Source organism: Somniosus microcephalus, chromosome 1, assembly GCF_052327205.1.
Source record: "Somniosus microcephalus isolate GS21.2 chromosome 1, FLI_Smic_1.0, whole genome shotgun sequence".
In the NCBI taxonomy this organism is placed as follows: Eukaryota; Metazoa; Chordata; class Chondrichthyes; order Squaliformes; family Somniosidae; genus Somniosus; species Somniosus microcephalus.
The window spans coordinates 382293258-382311019 of NC_140987.1; the positions used below are offsets into that span (position 1 = coordinate 382293258).

The 17762-nt window shown below is 45.7% G+C and overlaps 1 protein-coding gene across 5 annotated transcripts in view; it reads left to right on the forward strand.

Annotated features, from left to right (window-relative positions):
• Positions 1-17762, forward strand: part of cstf2 (cleavage stimulation factor, 3' pre-RNA, subunit 2) — a 92359-nt gene that overhangs the window by 38722 nt on the left and 35875 nt on the right. For 3 of the 5 annotated variants that reach the window (XM_085996330.1, XM_085996356.1, XM_085996365.1), the window contains exon 9: positions 3124-3180. The exons of the other annotated variants lie outside the window; for them this stretch is intronic. In XM_085996330.1, the coding sequence (XP_085852456.1) occupies positions 3124-3180 (57 nt within the window). The remainder of the gene's footprint in view (positions 1-3123; positions 3181-17762) is intronic. 5 annotated transcript variants of the gene reach the window in all.

A 17762-nucleotide genomic window follows, 5' to 3' on the forward strand; every position in this document is an offset into this window, starting at 1 on the left:
GATTCACAACCCTCTGAGTGAAGAAATTCCTCCTCATCTCGGTCTTAAATGGCCGACCCTTTATCCTGAGACTATGCCCCCTAGTTCTAATGTAAGAAGTCACACAACACCAGGTTATAGTCCAACAGCTTTATTTGAAATCACAAGCTTTCGGAGCACTGCTCCTTCTTCAGGTGAAGTGGAGAAATGCATAAAGACACAGCTTATATAGTCAGAGAATCATGTCAGATGTTTGCAGGTAACCTTTCCAACTGCCATTTATCACACCTCGGCAGAGAGATAATCACAGCAGTCAAAGGTGTGAATGGTGTCCAAACAGGTCAGTCAGGGAAACATTACATCAAAGAACAATGAGGTGGGGTCACAAGGGGTCAAATATTGCAGATGCTGGGGTCTGTATGAAAAACAAAAAAACAGACAAAAAACATTTTTTTTTGGCTGGAAATCACAGCAGGTCCGGCCGCATCTGTGTAGAGAGAACAAGCCAATGTCGACTCGAGTCTGGATGACCCTGCATCAGGTGGGGTTACATGTAGCGTGACATGAACCCAAGATCTCAATTGAGGCCGTCCTCATGGGTGCGGAACTTGGCTTATCAGTTTCTGCTCGACGATTTTGCGTTGTCGTGTGTCTCGAAGGCCACCTTGGAGAATGCTTACCCGAAGATCGGAGGCTGAATGTCCTTGACTGCCCTAGTTCTAGACACTCCAGCCAGCATCCACCCTGTCAATCCCCTTCAGAATCTTGTATGTTTCAATGAGATCCCCTCTCATTCTTCTAAACTTCAGAGAGTATAGGCCCATTCTACACAATCTCTCATCATAGGACAGCCCTCTCATCCCAGGAATCAATCTAGTGAACCTTCGTTGTACCACCTCCAAGGCCTTCCTTAGATAAGGAGACCAAAACTGTGCACAGTACTCCAGGTGTGGTCTCACCAAGGCCCTGTACAATTGTAGCAAGACTTCCTTACTCTTATACGCCAACCCCCTTGCAATAAAGGCCAACATGCCATTTGCCTTCCTTATTGCTTGCTGTACCTGCATGCTAACTTTCTGTGTTTCCTGTACGAGGACACCCAAATCTCTCTGAACACCAACATTTAAAAGTTTCTCACCAATTAAAAAATATTCTGTTTTTCTATTCTTCCCACCACAGTGAATAACCTCACATTTCCCTACATTATACTCCATCTGCCACCTTACTGCCCACTCACTTAGTCTATCTATATCCCTTTGCAGACTCTGTGTTCTCCTCACAGCTTACTGTCCCACCTAGCTTTGTATCGTCAACAAACTTGGATACATTACACTCGGTCCCTTCATCTAGGTCATTAATAGAGATTGTAAATAGCTGAGGCCCCAGCACTGATCCTTGCGGCACCCCACTAGTTACAGCCTGCCAACCTGAAAAAGACCCATTTATCTCTACTCTCTGTTTTCTGTCCATTAACCAATCCTCTATCCATGCTACTATATTGCCCCCAACCCCATGAGCCCTTGTGTAATAACCTTTTCTGTGGCACTTTATCAAATGCCTTTTGGAAATCTAAATATACTGCATCCACTGGTATCCCTTTATCTGCCCCGCTACTTACATCCTCAAAAAACTCTTAATACATTTTTCAAACACAATTTCCCTTTCATAAAACCATGTTGACTCTGCCTAATGTTATGATTTTCTAAGTGCTCTGATACCACTTCCTTAACAATGGATTCTAGCATTTTCCCGACGACTGATGTCAGGCTAACTGGCCTGTAGTTCCTTGTTTTCTCTCGCCCTCCTTTCTTGAGTAGCAGTGTTACATTTGCTACCTTCCAATCCGCTGGGACCGTTCTAGAATCCAGGGAATTTTGGAAGATCAAAACCAATGTATCCACTATATCTGCAGCCACCTCCTTTAGAACCCTAGGATGTAGGCTATCAGGTCCAGGGGATTTTTAGGCTTTTAGTCCCATTAGTTTCTCTAGCACTTTTTCTCTACTTATATTAATTACGTTAAGTTCCTCACCCTCATTAGACCCTTGGTTCCCAATGATAAAGTGAGCTGTGCGGTGTCATTCTCTCCGAGAAATAGCTTGCAAGTTATTGTATTGTGGGTGATCCAGGTGTGTAAGAAGATAATTAATATTTTATCTTAAAAAAATCAGTATTTGTATTTGGACATCTTAAAACAATTGATCACTAGCATTTAAGGCAGTTGGTATTTGAGAAATACGAGTACTTGCAAACTATCTGGCCCAGTGATTTGTGTTTTTCACAGGTTGCAAGTTTGACTCCAAAAATAATATATTAAATATATAATTCTGATTTTACTAAGTACTTTCAAGTATTTCCTACCAAATTTCCTAGAAGAATGAATGGACAGTATTTATATGTTTTGTTTTCAAAGAACAGCTATATAATTGTCAGGATATAGAACTGTTGAGTCTAGTTTCTAGCTTCCTTAAGGTTTACTGGGGACTTATCTTTATGGTTAATTACTATGAAAAATTCTGATGGTCTTCAATGGTGCCTGCTTTTTGGCACAGGAGATTGCCAATAAATGTGGTTTTCCAAATTAAAATGGCCAGACTTCTAACTTGCTGGAACAATAAAAATTCTAGTCAATCTTTTTTGCTTGATATTGGCTCTTATATTACACAGCATTTTGCTACGTTTTACCACTTTATTTCCTTGTTTCTCTTTTTTAAATTCTTTTTTGAGTACAGGTTTAGTCAGTATTTTGTTTGTTGCTTATATCACTTGTCTAATCTTGTCGATCTTCATATTGATTTCTTTTGTGAGATGATCATCGTGGCGCCTTTTTCCTTACTGTTAGTGGTGGATTTTCTTATCACTGATCTTCTCCGTCTCCTGCTTCTTTCCCCTAAGAAACCTTGTTCCTGTTACAGTGATCCCTTGTTAGAATGCTCTTGGATATACCATAATTATTTATGACACACTATGTACACTGTCCAGTGAAGTGTCAGTTACAGCTTGTATTGCCGTCACCAGAATCCTTCCAGAGAGTGTTCTAAGGAAGGGTGATTGCATGTGTTTCTGTTACTTTTAATGCACAAACCTGAATGTTATGAAGGACAGGTTATCCACTGCACTGTTCTTTATCTCGTGTTCTCACAGGAAATATGCACTCACCTGTGGCCTCCGCAGGGACTGCACAGATCGAGAGAGGACAAGGTACCAGTCTGATTGAATTTTTAACCTCTGATCTTAGAGCTAACCTGTAACAGAGAGGTATAACCCTTCACCTTTATTGGGTTGCTTTCACTTTGAGAGATGTTCATTTTTGTTTGATGCGCTGTAAGGGTTAAACTTTTAAAACATGGAATGTATTTCCTGTTGCAGATTTGAGGTCAGAGGTTAAATAGATGTTGGAGTTTTACTATGATGCATCAAAATGTGATGAATGCAGCTGAAAATGTATTTGATTGGTTATATTATCTAACAAGAATATAGTTTCCCAGGACAAAGCTCCAGTGACCAAAAAGCATGAGGAATGTGGCTGCATTGCAAGGATCTTGGTTAACATCTTCCATATCAGGAACTGTATAGTATGTAGCAGTGTGCTGACCACCATAGTGACTTCAAAATCTACATTCGAAGGCATTTAACTAGACTGCAAGGGGATAAGTGAGGACGCATGATTGACTTTCACCGATATTTTTGACCAATATGTTAACCACATATTGTGCAATGCTAAGGTGTCATATGAGTTTTGGTGGTCATTTGAAAGCATTTATACTTGGTTGAAAAGTTGCACCTTTTTAAATTGAAAATAGATTTCTTTTAAATTGCTTGACAGTTTAAATAGTTATGTATTTCTCTGCCCCTCACTTTATTCTTGTTTTTCTGACAATTTGCACCATGTTTTGAGGGTGCTAGGCTACTGCTGAAAATGTCATGGGTTGGAGTGGAGCTGTTGGTCTTCAATTTTCCTCCCAACTCCCTCCCAGGGAGAGACTTTCTAACCTCTGTTCAATGCTTCCTCTTAGCACACTGAATAGTTTAAAGGTGCATTTATACTACAGGTCTAGCATCAGTTTGAAGTGTTTTTGCTATGCACCAGTGCCAAACTTGCTCAATGTAAATGGGAGTTAAGCCTGTACTGACTCTGGAGAAACGTGGCGTGCAACTTCTGTCTCCAGAGAATTTTGCCTCACTTCACCCCAGTATCGGGGGCTGGCCCTGCCTCCAGTTCAGGCTGCATTTACACTATAACTCGTGTTGTAATGCGAAGTGGAACTGCTTTGCTCTAATGCTATAGTTATAGTGTAAATCCACCCTAAAATTGTGGTGAAGTAAAGAATTTGACAGAGCGGATAGGATATCTGATTCCCATCCATTATATGTATCATAGGGTCTCTGATAATGATAATATGTAGTACACTATTATCCTATGTTGCCCTCTTTATTACCGATGCTCTGCTTTTCTGGGCTTGTTGGGATAGGATTACTGAATTTGTGTGAGATTTCCAGAGTTTAGTGATGTTACCAGGTGTGCTCAGGACAACAGCAACTTGCTTGTATATAGTACCTTTAACGTACAAAAACATCCCAAAGCACTTCACAGGGGTGTAATTAAAAAAAAATGGACGCTGAGCCAGAGGAAGAGATATGGGGGGGGGGGAGGGTGTGCAGGGAAGACCAAATCTTGGTCAAAGAGGTGAGTTTTAAGGAGGTTCTTAAAGGAGGAGAGAAAGATGGATTGGTCGAGGTATTTAGGGTGGGGCCCAAATGGCTTTTGTAGATTTATTCATTCACAGGATATGGGCATCACTGGCAAGGCTAGCATTTGTCGCCCATCCCTAATTGCGCTTGAGAAGGTGGTGGTGAGCTGCCTTCTTGAACCGCTGCAGTCCATGTGGTGAAGGTACTCCCACAGTGCTGTTAGATGGGCCGTTCTAGGATTTGGCCCAGCGATGATGAATGAATGGTGATATATTTCCAAGTCCGGATGGTGGGCGACTTGGAGGGGAACTTAGAGGTGGTGATGTTCCCATGCGCCTGCTGCCCTTGTCCTTCTAGTTGGTAGAGGTCGCAGGTTTGGGAGGTGCTGTCGAAGTAGCCTTGGCGAGTTGCTGCAGTGGATCTTGTAGATGGTACACACTGCAACCACATTGCACCAGTGGTGGAGGGTGTGAATGTTTAAGGTGGTGGATGGGGTGCCAATCAAGTGGACTGCTTTTGTCCTGGATGATGTCGAGTGTCTTGAGTGTTGTTGGAGCTGCATTCACCCAGGCAAATGGAAAGCATTCCATCACACTCCTGACTTGCGCCTTGTTGGTAGTGGAAAGGCTTTGGGGAGTCAGGAGGTGAGTTACTTGCTGCAGAATACCCAGTCTCTGACCTGATGTTGTAGCCGCAATATTTATGTGGCAGGAGTGGTTAAGTTTCTGGTCAATGGTGACTCCCCCCAGGATGTTGATGTTAGAGGATTCGATGATGGTAATGTCATTGAATGTCATGGGGTAGTGGTTAGAATCTCTCTTTTTGGAGATGGTCATTGCCTGGCACTTCTGTGGCGTGAATGTTACTTACCACTTATGAGTCTGGATGTTGTCCAAGTCTTGCTGCATGTGGGCATGGACTACTTCATTATCTGAGGAATTGAGAATGGAACTGAATATTGTAATCATCAGCGAACATCCCCACTTCTGACCTTATGAGGGAGGGAAGATCATTTATGAAGCAGCTTAAAATGATTGTGTCTAGGACACCACCCTGAGGAACGCTTGCAGTGATGTTCTGGGGCTGAGATGCTTGACCTCCAACAACCATAACCATCTTCCTTTGTGCTGGGTATGACTCCAGCCAGTGGAGCGATTTCCCCCCTGATTCCCATTGACATCAATTTTACTTGTACTCCTTGGTGCCTTGATGTCAAGGGGCAGTCACTCTCACCTCACCTCTGGAATTCAGCTCCTTTGTCCATGTTTGGACCACGGCTGTAATGAGGTCTGGAGCCAAGTATCCTGGCAGAATCCAAACTGATAATCGGTGAGCAGGCTATCGGTGAATAAGTGCCGCTTGATAGCACTGTCGTCGACACCCTCCATCACTTCGATGATGATTGAGAGTAGGCTGTTAGGGAGGTAATTGGCCGGATTGGATTTGTCCTGCTTTTTTGGACTGAACGTACCTGGGAAATTTTCCACTTTTGTCAGGTAGATGAGCAGCTTAACGGGAACATTGCACATGAGGTGTCCTGAATTGCACTATGGATTACTTCTATATGCTAGCAGACTGATACTGAAGGTCAGTTTCCTGTGTATGTATGAAATTCATAATAAGGTCATAATGGGCCAGAAATTCCTCCCCAAACGCGTAAGTACGGAAGGGGTACTCGCGCGTCTGGCCGGAGGAAATGCCGGTTTTCAGCATGCACAGCGCATGCGCTGAAAACCGGCATTTCCTCTCCTCTAACCCAAGAGGTGAAGAGGCTAGCGCGTGCGCTGTAGGGGGCACCACGTGCGTCTTGGATTTCCTCTGTTTTGGGGGATTTGCGCATGTCTAAAGGCCTCCGGTCTTTACGCTTGTAAAAAGCACACGTAAGTATTTATTTTTACAGGTAAGTGGTGTTTTAGTGTAATTTAGAATTTTGTTTTCCACAGGTTTATTATTTTAAAGAATCTACAATAAGCTAAGTTTAGTTTTAGACCCTTTTTATTAAAAATTAATTTTTTTCAAAAAAAATAATTTTTGTTTAAATTATTTTTTTAAACTTATTTATACTTAATTTAATGATTGGGATGTTTTTTAAATTTTTATTTAAAGTTTAAATAGTGTTTTGGGCCCCCGTAGTTTTCATGAGTTTGACAGTTCTTACTCTCAAACTCATGAATGAACCTTCCCCTCCCCTGATTGGTTGTACAGTGCTCACCTGATCCCAGCCGGCACATCGCACTAACTACGCCGCTGGATCAGGTAAGCACTGCGCGCTGACATCTGAACCGGGCCTGTGACAGGAAATGCAATCAGGCCCGGGCTTCAGATGTCAGCGCGCAGGGTGAGTGCAGATCGGGGGCTTGCACGCGCGGCAAGCCCCCGACACCAAGTTCTGGGCCATTAAAACGCTCCCATTTCCATGGCTGATATAATAGCAGAGCACTTGGAAAACAGTGACAGGATCGGACAAAGTCAACATGGATTTTGCTTGCAGGGAACATAAAAACTGACTGTAAAAGCTTTTATAGATATGTGAAGAGAAAAAGATTGGTGAAGTCAAGTGTAGGTCCCTTGCAGTCAGAATCAGGGGAATTTATAATGGGGAACAAGGAAATGGCAGACCAACTAAATACATATTTTGGTTCTGTCTTCACAAAGGAGGACACAAATAACCTCCCAGAGATGCCGGGGAACATAGGGTCTGATGAAAGGGTGGAACTGAAAGAAATCAGTATTTGTAGGGAAATGGTGTTAGGAAAATTGATGGGACTGAAGGCCGATAAATCCCCAGGGCCTGATAATCTACATCCCAGGGTACTTAAGGAAGTGGCCCTAGAAATAGTAGATGCATTGCTGGCCATCTTCCAGAACTCGATAGACTCTGGAACAGTACCCATGGATTGGAGGGTAGCTAATGTTACCCCACTATTCAAAAAAGGTGGTAGAGAAAAAGGGAATTATAGACCGGTAAGCCTGACATCGGTAGTGGGGAAAATGCTAGAGTCCGTTATAAAAGATGTAATAGCAGAGCACTTGGAAAGCAGTGACAGGATCGGACAAAGTCAACATGGATTTACAAAAGGTAAATCATGCTTGACTAATCTACTGGAATTTTTTGAGAATGTAACTGGTAAAATAGATAAGGGAGAACCAGTGGATGTGGTGTATTTGGACTTTCAGAAGGCTTTCGATAAGGTCCCACATAAGAGATTAGCGTGCAAAATTAAGGCACATGGGATTGGGGGCAAGGTATTGACTTGGATAGAGAACTGGTTGGCGGACAGAAAACAAAGAGTTGGAATAAACGGGTTGTTTTTCGAGTGGCAGGCAGTGACTTGTGGGGTACCGCAAGGATCGGTCCTAGGACCCCAGCTGTTCACAATATATATTAATGATCTGGACGAGGGAATTGGATGTAATATCTCCAAATTTGCAGACGACACAAAGCTGGGTGGGAGGGTATGCTGTGAGGCGGATGTTGTGAAACTCCAGTACGATATGGACAGGTTGGGTGATTGGGCAGGAACATGGCAAATGCACTATAATGTGGATAAATGTGAGGTTATCCACTTTGGTGGCAAAAACAGGAAGGCAGATTATTATTTGAATGGCAATAGATTGGGAGAAGGGGAAGTGCAAAGAGACCTGGGTGTCCTTGTGCACCAGTCACTGAAGGTAAGCATGCAGGTGCAGCAGGCGGTTAAGAAGGCAAATGGTATGTTGGCCTTCGTAGCAAGAGGGTTCGAGTACAAGAACAAGGATGTCTTGCTGCAGTTGTACAGGGCCTTGGTGAGACCGCACCTTGAGTATTGTGTGCAGTTTTGGTCGCCTTACCTGAGGAAGGCCGTTCTTGCCATGGAAGGAGTGCAGCAAAGATTCACCAGGCTGATACCTGGGATGGCAAGAATGACGTATGAGGAGAGATTGTGTCGATTGGGCTTATACTCACTGGAGTTTAGAAGATTGAGAGGGGATCTCATCGAAACCTATAAAATTCTGTCAGGCCTGGACAGACTAGATGCAGGAAGGATGTTTCTGATGGCCGGGGAGTCCAGAACCAGGGGTCATAGTCTAAGGATAAGGGGTAAGCCATTTAGGACTGAAATGAGGAGGAATTTCTTCACCCAGAGAGTGGTGAACCTGTGGAATTCTCTGCCACAGAGGGCGGTGGAGGCCAGTTCATTTTAAATATATTCAAGAAAGAGTTGGATATATTTCTTGAGGCTAAAGGGATCAAGGGATATGGGGAGAAGGCAGGGACAGGGTACTGAATTTGGATGATCAGCCATGATCTCATTGAATGGCGGAGCAGGCTCGAAGGGCCGAATGGCCTACTCCTGCTCCTATCTTCTATGTTTCTATGATTTACAAAAGGTATATCGTGCTTGACTAATCTACTGGAATTTTTTGAGGAGGTAACTGGTAGAATAGATAAGGGAGAACCAGTGGATGTGGTGTATTTGGACTTTCAGAAGGCTTTCGATAAGATCTCGCATAAGGGATTAGTGTGTGTGTATATATAAAGCGGTTGGTTTGTCTGTCTGTCCGCTATACGCTCAAAGGTTATAGAGCATACCTACACATATGTTATATCAAAAGAAAGCTGATGATCAGGGGAGTGTCATAGGCGTATTTACTTTTTGGTCAGACAAAAATTGTTCCGACAGTATACAAAAAACGTTCAAAAATCCGCTCATTAGCGGGTGACCAATCCTACCGCTCATTAGCGTTAAGTGACGTGATGGTTGACCAATCCTACAGTTCAGTGACCTGATGGTTGACCAATCGGTGCGTCACGGGGGGCGTTTCATTCCGTGTGTGGGCGGGCCTAATCCTGCAGCCTCCCGAAATGTTGCCGCCATTTTTAAAAATACCGACAGCACCAGCACAACAAACCCCCACATTGCGGCTCCGGCACAGGCTCCCGCTCGCCGTTTCAGCAGGATTCTTGAGCAAAGGTGCAGCGAGACGACTTCCCTCCTCACTCCTCTCAACTTTATTCAAACCTCCAGACATTAACTCCTCAAGCGGCGGCGGCCGGCCGGAGCGGATCAGCGATGGTGCGCGGTGCGGCGGGCCCAATGGGCGGCCGGGGCCGGGGACTCGGGCTTTCCCCCCCTCGGCCTGGTCCCGGGGCTCGGCTCCGTTTGCGGCCGGGGACTCGGGCTTTCCCCCCCCCCTCGGCCCGGTACCGGGGCTCAGCTCCGTTTCCGGCCGGGGACTCGGGCTTTCCCCCCCTCGGCGGTGGATGAGCTGCCTGCAGGCCTCGAAGCCTCGGCCTCTCCTCGCCAGCCACGCCCGAGCTAGGCACCACCCGTCCCGCTGGGCCCGATTCCAAACCAGCGGCCTGCGATCGCTGCCATCTTGGTAAAGGCGGGTGGGACGGAGCAGATCGCATCCATCGCCGCCATCTTGGTAAAGGCTGACGGGGCGGAGCCATCACCGCCATCTTGGTAAAGGCTGGCGGGGCGGAGCCGAGTGGAAGCTGGCGTCACCCGGGGCGGCGGCGTCGGCCGGAAGGGACGTCACGCACACGGGACAGGCACAGGGTGCGCGCGCAGCAGGCGACACACCCCGTCACCAAGAATGAGACCAGCCCAAGGCAGTGCCGCACAAGAGGGTGCCTGACCAAGCACACCAAGTTTGTCAGAGATCTGATCCGTGAGGTATGTGGTTTTGCCCCCTATGAAAGGCGTGCAATGGAATTGCTGAAGGTCTCTAAAGACAAGCGTGCACTCAAGTTCATCAAAAAGCGAGTTGGTACCCACATTGGTGCCAAGAGGAAGAGAGAAGAACTCAGCAATGTGCTGGCAGGAATGAGAAAGGCAGCTGCAAAGAAAGATTAATCTGTACAAATTTGCTACCATTAAAGTTATTTCAAAGTTTAAAAAAAAAATTAGATATGGGAGAGTAACAGCTAATAATCCAGTGTGCTAAGCTCTTTTTTTTCTTTTGGTAAGTGCAAATAGGACTTTCCAGGTGGTGGGTGTGTAGGAGTTCAAGCCTGCAGCTCGAGCCCGGCCAGATCGCTCGCCGCCATCTTTGATCATGGCAGCACGTCAATGTGGGGAAACAACAGCGCCATATTTGATCCTGGCGGCCCAACAATTTCCTCGTGACGGCATCTTTGATCATGGCGGCACTTCAATGTGGGCCCCAACAACGCCATATCTCTCTCTCCTTCCCTCTCTCTCCTTCCCTCTCTCTCTATCCTTCCCCCCCTCTATCTCTCCTTCCCCCTCTCTCTCCTTCACAGACAAACTCATTTATATATATAAAAATTATTTTTTCTTTTTTCATTACAGCATGCCCCCAAGAAAACGTAGCAGAGTTGGACGCAGCACTTCTGATGCATACCGATAAAAGGCCCTCAGAGACTACTGACCAAACTCAGGCACGTCAAGCTGCTGAGCAGGCGAGACATGCCCAAGCCAGAGCCTCAGAGACTACTGACCAAACTCAGGCACGTCAAGCTGCTGACCAGGCGAGACATAGCCAAGCCAGAGCCTCAGAGACTACTGACCAAACTCAGGCACGTCAAGCTGCTGAGCAGGCGAGACATGCCCAAGTCAGAGCCTCAGAGACTCCTGACCAGACTCGGGCACGTCAAGCTGCTGACCAGGCGAGACATACCCAAGCCAGAGCCTCAGAGACTCCTGACCAGACTCAGGCACGTCGCCAGGCCGCCAATAGACGCAGGGGCATTGCCAGAGCTGACATTTGGAGTCATTGGCTCGGAGCAGCCTTCTCCTATAGACCCACCATCACATATGAAGCCGACCCCACAGTCATCATTGGCAAGATGACCATCATTTGCCCTCACTGTGGCGCTCTGAAGTGGGAAGGGGAAATTGATGGGATATGCTGCAATGGAGGAAAGGTTAAACTTCCAACACTAACAGCGCCACCTGAACCCCTACACTCACTTCTGTTTGGCCGAACTCCAGCTTCAACACATTTCCTCACTCACATCAGAAAGTACAACAGCTGCTTTGCAATGACCTCTTTCGGTGCAAACAGAGTGCGTGAATCAGGATTTTGCCCAACTTTTAAAGTTCATGGACAGGTGTACCATACAGCTGGCTACCTACTTCCTCTACCAAACGAAAGACCTCAGTTTCTCCAAATCTACTACTTGGGTGATGACGAAGAGCAAGCCAATCGCCGCAGGGAAGCTGCAGTTCTCCCCGCACAACAACACCAAATCAAGATTCAAACTTTGCTTGGGTTACAGGAGATGCTTCATCAGCAAAACCCATATGTAAAGAGTTTGAAAACAGCCATCGAAAAAACTACAAATGAAGACCTCAAAGTTGTCATCAAAGCTGACAAGACTCCTGCAGGTGAACATGAGCGACGCTTCAGTGCTCCGACCACCAATGAAGTTGCCATTGTCATTGTGGGCCAAGAATTTGAACAACGGGACATTGTCTTGCATCTGAGAGGTGGTCTACTCAAAAGAATTTCTGAGCTTCACAGGTCATATGATCCTCTGCAATACCCGCTTTTGTTTTGCCATGGGGAAGATGGATACGATGCCTATAACAAGATCCCACATGTTGACCCCAAAACTGGTGTGCCACCTACAGCCCAAAGACAAAAGATGGTTTCTGCCATGGAATTCTATGCATATAGGCTGATGGATCGACAAACTGGTTCAAACCACCTGCTTCAGTGTGGAGGACTTCTCCACCAGTTCCTCACTGACATGTATGCAAAAATGGAAGGAGAGTGGCTTAATTGGTTCCGGAATAACCAAAATCAGTTGAGAGTCACAGACTACATACACTTGCGAGATGCTGTGGCCAATGATGGCAACACTGAGGACATTGGTCAAATGGTCATCCTGCCATCCACCTTTGTTGGAGGTCCTAGGTACATGCATGAGCACACGCAAGATACCATGACCTATGTCAGAAACTATGGAAGACCTGACCTCTTCATCACCATGACTTGCAATCCCCAATGGCAGGAGTTACCACCCAAAGCTGGTACTGAAAGGCATGACCTCATAGCACGGGTCTTCAACCTCAAAGTTAAAAAACTGATCAAACTCCTGACTGTGGGCAGACTTTTTAGTGCACACCATTGCTACATGTACAGCATTGAGTGGCAGAAGAGAGGACTTCCTCATGTTCATCTTTTACTCTGGCTTCAGGCAAAGATTCACCCCAATCAAGTTGATTCCTTCATCTCTGCAGAGCTACCCGATAAGGACACGGATCCAATCCTCTTTGATGTTGTTGTAAAGAATATGATTCATGGTCCTTGTGGGCGACACAACCCTTCTTCTCGCTGCATGAAAAAGAATGCCTGTACAAAAGGGTACCCAAAGCCACTCCACGAAGAAACTCAGCATGGGGATGATGGCTATCCTTTGTACAGGAGAAGGGGCAAAGAGAATGGAGGTTTCTGCACTGAAATACGAATGCGGAATCAGCAATCTAGCGACTCTGGTCAACCTGGTCAGTCAAATCAGACAAGACAGCAAAGACAGACATTGGAAGTTGACAACTGTTGGATTGTTCCTTATTGTCCACTCTTATCCAGGCTCTTCAAATGTCACATCAATGTGGAGTACTGCCACTCAGTTAAGTCTATCAAATATGTGTGCAAGTACATCCATAAGGGCAGTGACCAAGCTGTCTTTGATCTTCAACAGGCTGGAGAGCAGAATAAAAATGATGAGATCACCACACATCTGATGGGCCGTTACATCTGCAGCAATGAGGCAGCCTGGCGAACTTTTGGATTTGACATCCACAAGCGTTACCCCACTGTCACTAAATTGGATGTTCACTTGCAAAATGGAGAAAGGGTTTTATTCCGACCAGGACATGCCAGCCAACGTGCCGAGGAACCCCCAAGGACAAAACTTACAGCATTCTTTGAGTTGTGCCGAATGAATGACTTTGCCAAGACACTTCTGTATCATCAGGTGCCCAAGTACTACACCTGGCAGCCAAACAAGACATGGCGGGCTCGGCGCCCTGGACCTGGTCAGAAGGAAGTTCCTGGTCATACATGGGTGTACCCATCAGATGCACTTGGCAGAGTCTACACGGTCCATCCAAACAACACCGAGTGCTTTCACCTTCGTCTACTCCTCCATGACGTTGCTGGCCCTACATCTTTTAATGACCTCAAGACTGTCACTGGCCATCTCTGTGACTCCTTTCAAGAAGCTTGCCGCAGGAGAGGACTCATTGAGGATGACATTCATTGGCATGCAATGATGACAGAAGCTGCTCTGTCTTACTCCCCCAATAGGCTACGAAATCTCTTTGCCATTATAATTGCCCTCTGCAGCCCTTCCAACCCGATGCACTTGTGGGAAGATCACAAAGACAGCCTCACAGAAGACATCTTGCACCAACTCAGGACAGCCAACCCCACCATGGAGCTGAATTTCACTGATGCAATGTTCAATCAGGTATTGATCCTTTTGGAGGACAAGACTTTGGCATTGGCTGGCAAGTCTGTGACTCAGTTGAACCTTCCATCTCCCAATAGGATTGATTCTCCAGGTCTCAGCAGAGAGGTCCTCAGGGAAACCACCTACAATGTTGAGGAACTGACCATCTTTGTCACCGTCACTGAACCGAAATTGGTTCCAGACCAGAAAGAGACATACAGGTTGGTTGTGGATATGGTGGAAAACAATGCAGGTGGCATTATCTTCCTCGATGCACCTGGTGGAACAGGAAAGACATTCCTGATCAATCTTTTACTGGCCATGGTTCGCTCTAAGGGATACATTGCACTGGCTGTTGCCTCATCAGGAATCACTGCAACTCTTCTCCAAGGAGGTCGCACTGCCCACTCAACCTTTGCTCTCCCTCTGGACCTGACAACACGAAGACCCAGTGTGTAACATTAGCAAAGGAACTGGTGCTGCTGAGTTGCTTCAAAAGTGTAGACTCATTGTGTGGGATGAGTGTACAATGGCCCACAAGAGGGCACTTGAAGCACTCAACAGCACTCTTCAAGATCTGAGAGGCAACAATAGGCTGATGGGTGGCATCACCCTGTTGCTGGCAGGTGATTTCCGCCAAATCCTGCCAGTTGTCCCCAGAGGAACTCCAGCAGATGAACTCAATGCATGTCTCAAGGCATCCCATCTGTGGCCAGATGTGCAAACAGTCCATTTGACCACAAACATGCGTGTTCTTATGCATGGTGACGAGATGACAGAATCCTTTGCGCAACTTTTGCTACAATTGGGAGAAGGAAAGTTGCCAATTGACAGCAGTGGTCAAATCACAATTCCTCCAGGCTTTGGCAGTCAAGTCAAAACAGTTGATGAGTTGATCTCTTAAGGTGTATCCAGACCTCCTCAATCACTTCAAAGATCCCAAGTGGCTGTGTGAACGGTCAATACTTGCACCCAGGAATGATACTGTCAAAAACATAAACATGCTACTTCTTCAAAAACTCCCTGGCCAAGAGCAAATTTATAAAAGCGTTGACACTGTTTGTGACAGTGCTGATGCGGTACATTACCCCACTGAGTTCCTCAACTCATTGCAGCCTTCAGGAACACCTCCTCACAAACTGGTACTGAAGGAAGGCACCCCCATCATGCTCCTAAGAAACATATCTCCACCAAAGTTGTGCAGTGGAACCAGACTGGCAGTCAAAAAGCTCATGCCAAATCTCATTGAGGCTACCATCATCTCAGGCTGCGCCAGAGGGGAGGATGTTCTCATTCCTCGAATTCCAATGATACCAACTGACTTGCCATTTCAATTCAAAAGGCAACCGTTTCCTGTGACAGTTTCTTTTGCAATGTCAATCAACAAGGCACAGGGGCAGACTTTGAAGGTTGCTGGCATCAACTTACTCACGCCCTGTTTTTCACATGGCCAGTTGTACGTGGCATGTTCAAGAGTTGGTGCGTCAAGGAATCTGTTTATTTTAACACCCTCAGGAAAAACAGAAAATGTTGTCTATCAACGGGCTCTCCAATAACGCAGAGTGCTTTCACCTTCGTCTACTCCTCCATGAGGTTGCTGGCCCAACATCATTTAATCACCTCAAAACTCTCACTGGCCATCTCTGTGCCTCCTTTATAAAAGCTTGCTGCAGGAGAGGACTCATTCAGGATGACATTCATTGGCATGCAGTGATGACAGAAGCTGCTCTGTCTTACTCCCCAAAAGGCTACGAAATCTCTTTGTGGCCATCCTTCACTCTAAGAGATTCATTGCACTGGCTGTTGCCTCATCAGGAATCGCTGCAACTCTTCTCCAAGGAGGTCGCACTGCCCACTCAACCTTTGCTCTCCCTCTGGATCTGACAAGACAACAACACCCAGTGTGTCACATTACCAAAGGAACTGCTGCTGCTGAGCTGTGTGGGAAGAGTGTCCAAAGGCCCACAAGAGGGCACTTGAAGCACTCAACAGCACTCTTCAAGATCTGAGAGGCTGCATACCTACTACAAGATTACACATATAACAGTGTAATGTTGAATACATTTATTGACTACAAAATCACTCTGTACAATACCAACCCTATTGGGTTTGCAAACTTTTACCAGAGGGAGTATTCACTCAGTCTTTGGTTGTAACTCCAGCATATTGTCAAATGTTCTATTGTTCTACATTATTGGAATAAATGTTCACTGTTGATTTCTAAACTGACCTCTAAATGCCTCAGAGAATCTTTTATTTCCCTATTCAACTCATACACTGAAACTTTGTGAATAATGTAATATCACTCCTGGGTGCTTAGGAAGAGTTCTTCAATCCCAACAGTTTAAAAAACAGTTTTATAAACATGCCACAGGGTTCTTGAGTTCCCTCGGCACCGCCGGGCACTCCAGCTAGTATATATATATATAAATGATCTAGACGAGGGAACTAGATGTAATATCTCCAAGTTTGCAGATGACACAAAGCTGGGTGGGCGTGTGTGCTGTGAGGAGGATGCCGAGAAACTCCAGTATGATTTGGACAGGTTGGGTGATTGGGCAGAAGCATGGCAGATGCAGTATAATGTGGATAAATGCGAGGTTATCCACTTTGGTGGCAAAAAGAGGAAGGCAGTTTATTATCTGAACGGCAATAGATTGGGAGAAGGGGAAGTGCAACGAGACCTGGGTGTCCTTGTCCACCAGTCGCTGAAGGTAAGCATGCAGGTGCAGCAGGCGGTTAAGAAGGCAAATGGTATATTGGCCTTCGTAGCGAGAGGGTTCGAGTACAGGAACAAGGATGTCTTGCTGCAGTTGTACAGGGCCTTGGTGAGACCACATCTTGAGTATTGTGTGCAGTTTTGGTCGCCTTATCTGAGGAAGGATGTTCTTGCCATGGAGGGAGTGCAGCGAAGATTCACCAGGCTGATACCTGGGATTGCAGGAATGACGTATGAGGAGAGATTGGGTCGATTGGGCTTATACTCGCTGGAGTTTAGAAGAATGAGAGGGGATCTCATTGAAACTTATAAAATTCTAACAGGACTAGACATACTAGATGCAGGAAGGATGTTCCCGATGGCCGGGGTGTCCAGAACCAGGGGTCACAGTCTAAGGATAAGGGGTAAGCCATTTAGGACAGAGATGAGGAGGAATTTCTTCACCCAGAGAGTGGTGAATCTGTGGAATTCTCTACCGCAGAAGGCAGTAGAGGCCAATTCATTAAATATATTCAAGAAGGAGTTAGATATATTTCTTAAGGCTAAAGGGATCAAGGGATATGGGGAGAAGGCAGGGACAGGGTACTGAATTTGGATGATCAGCCATGATCTTATTGAATGGCGGAGCAGGCTCGAGGGGCCGAATGGCCTACTCCTGCTCCTATCTTCTATGTTTCTATGGTGAAGTATTGTCGTGGTTTCACCTAACTATTTAGAATTTGCCTTTACTGTTTAACTTTGTCAGTGGTTCTCATCATCAGGGTAAAGATTTTTTCAACACATCAATTGCACATTCATATTAGTCTGTGATTCTTTTGACTTCTGTCTGAGTCTACAGTCATAGTTGTTCAAAAATAATTAAGACAACCTCCTTAAGGTACCATACAGTATCATTTAAATTTCTGAGAATTTCAGTCCAACCATTATTTCCCCTGCAATATTTTACCTCCGTGGGATTGT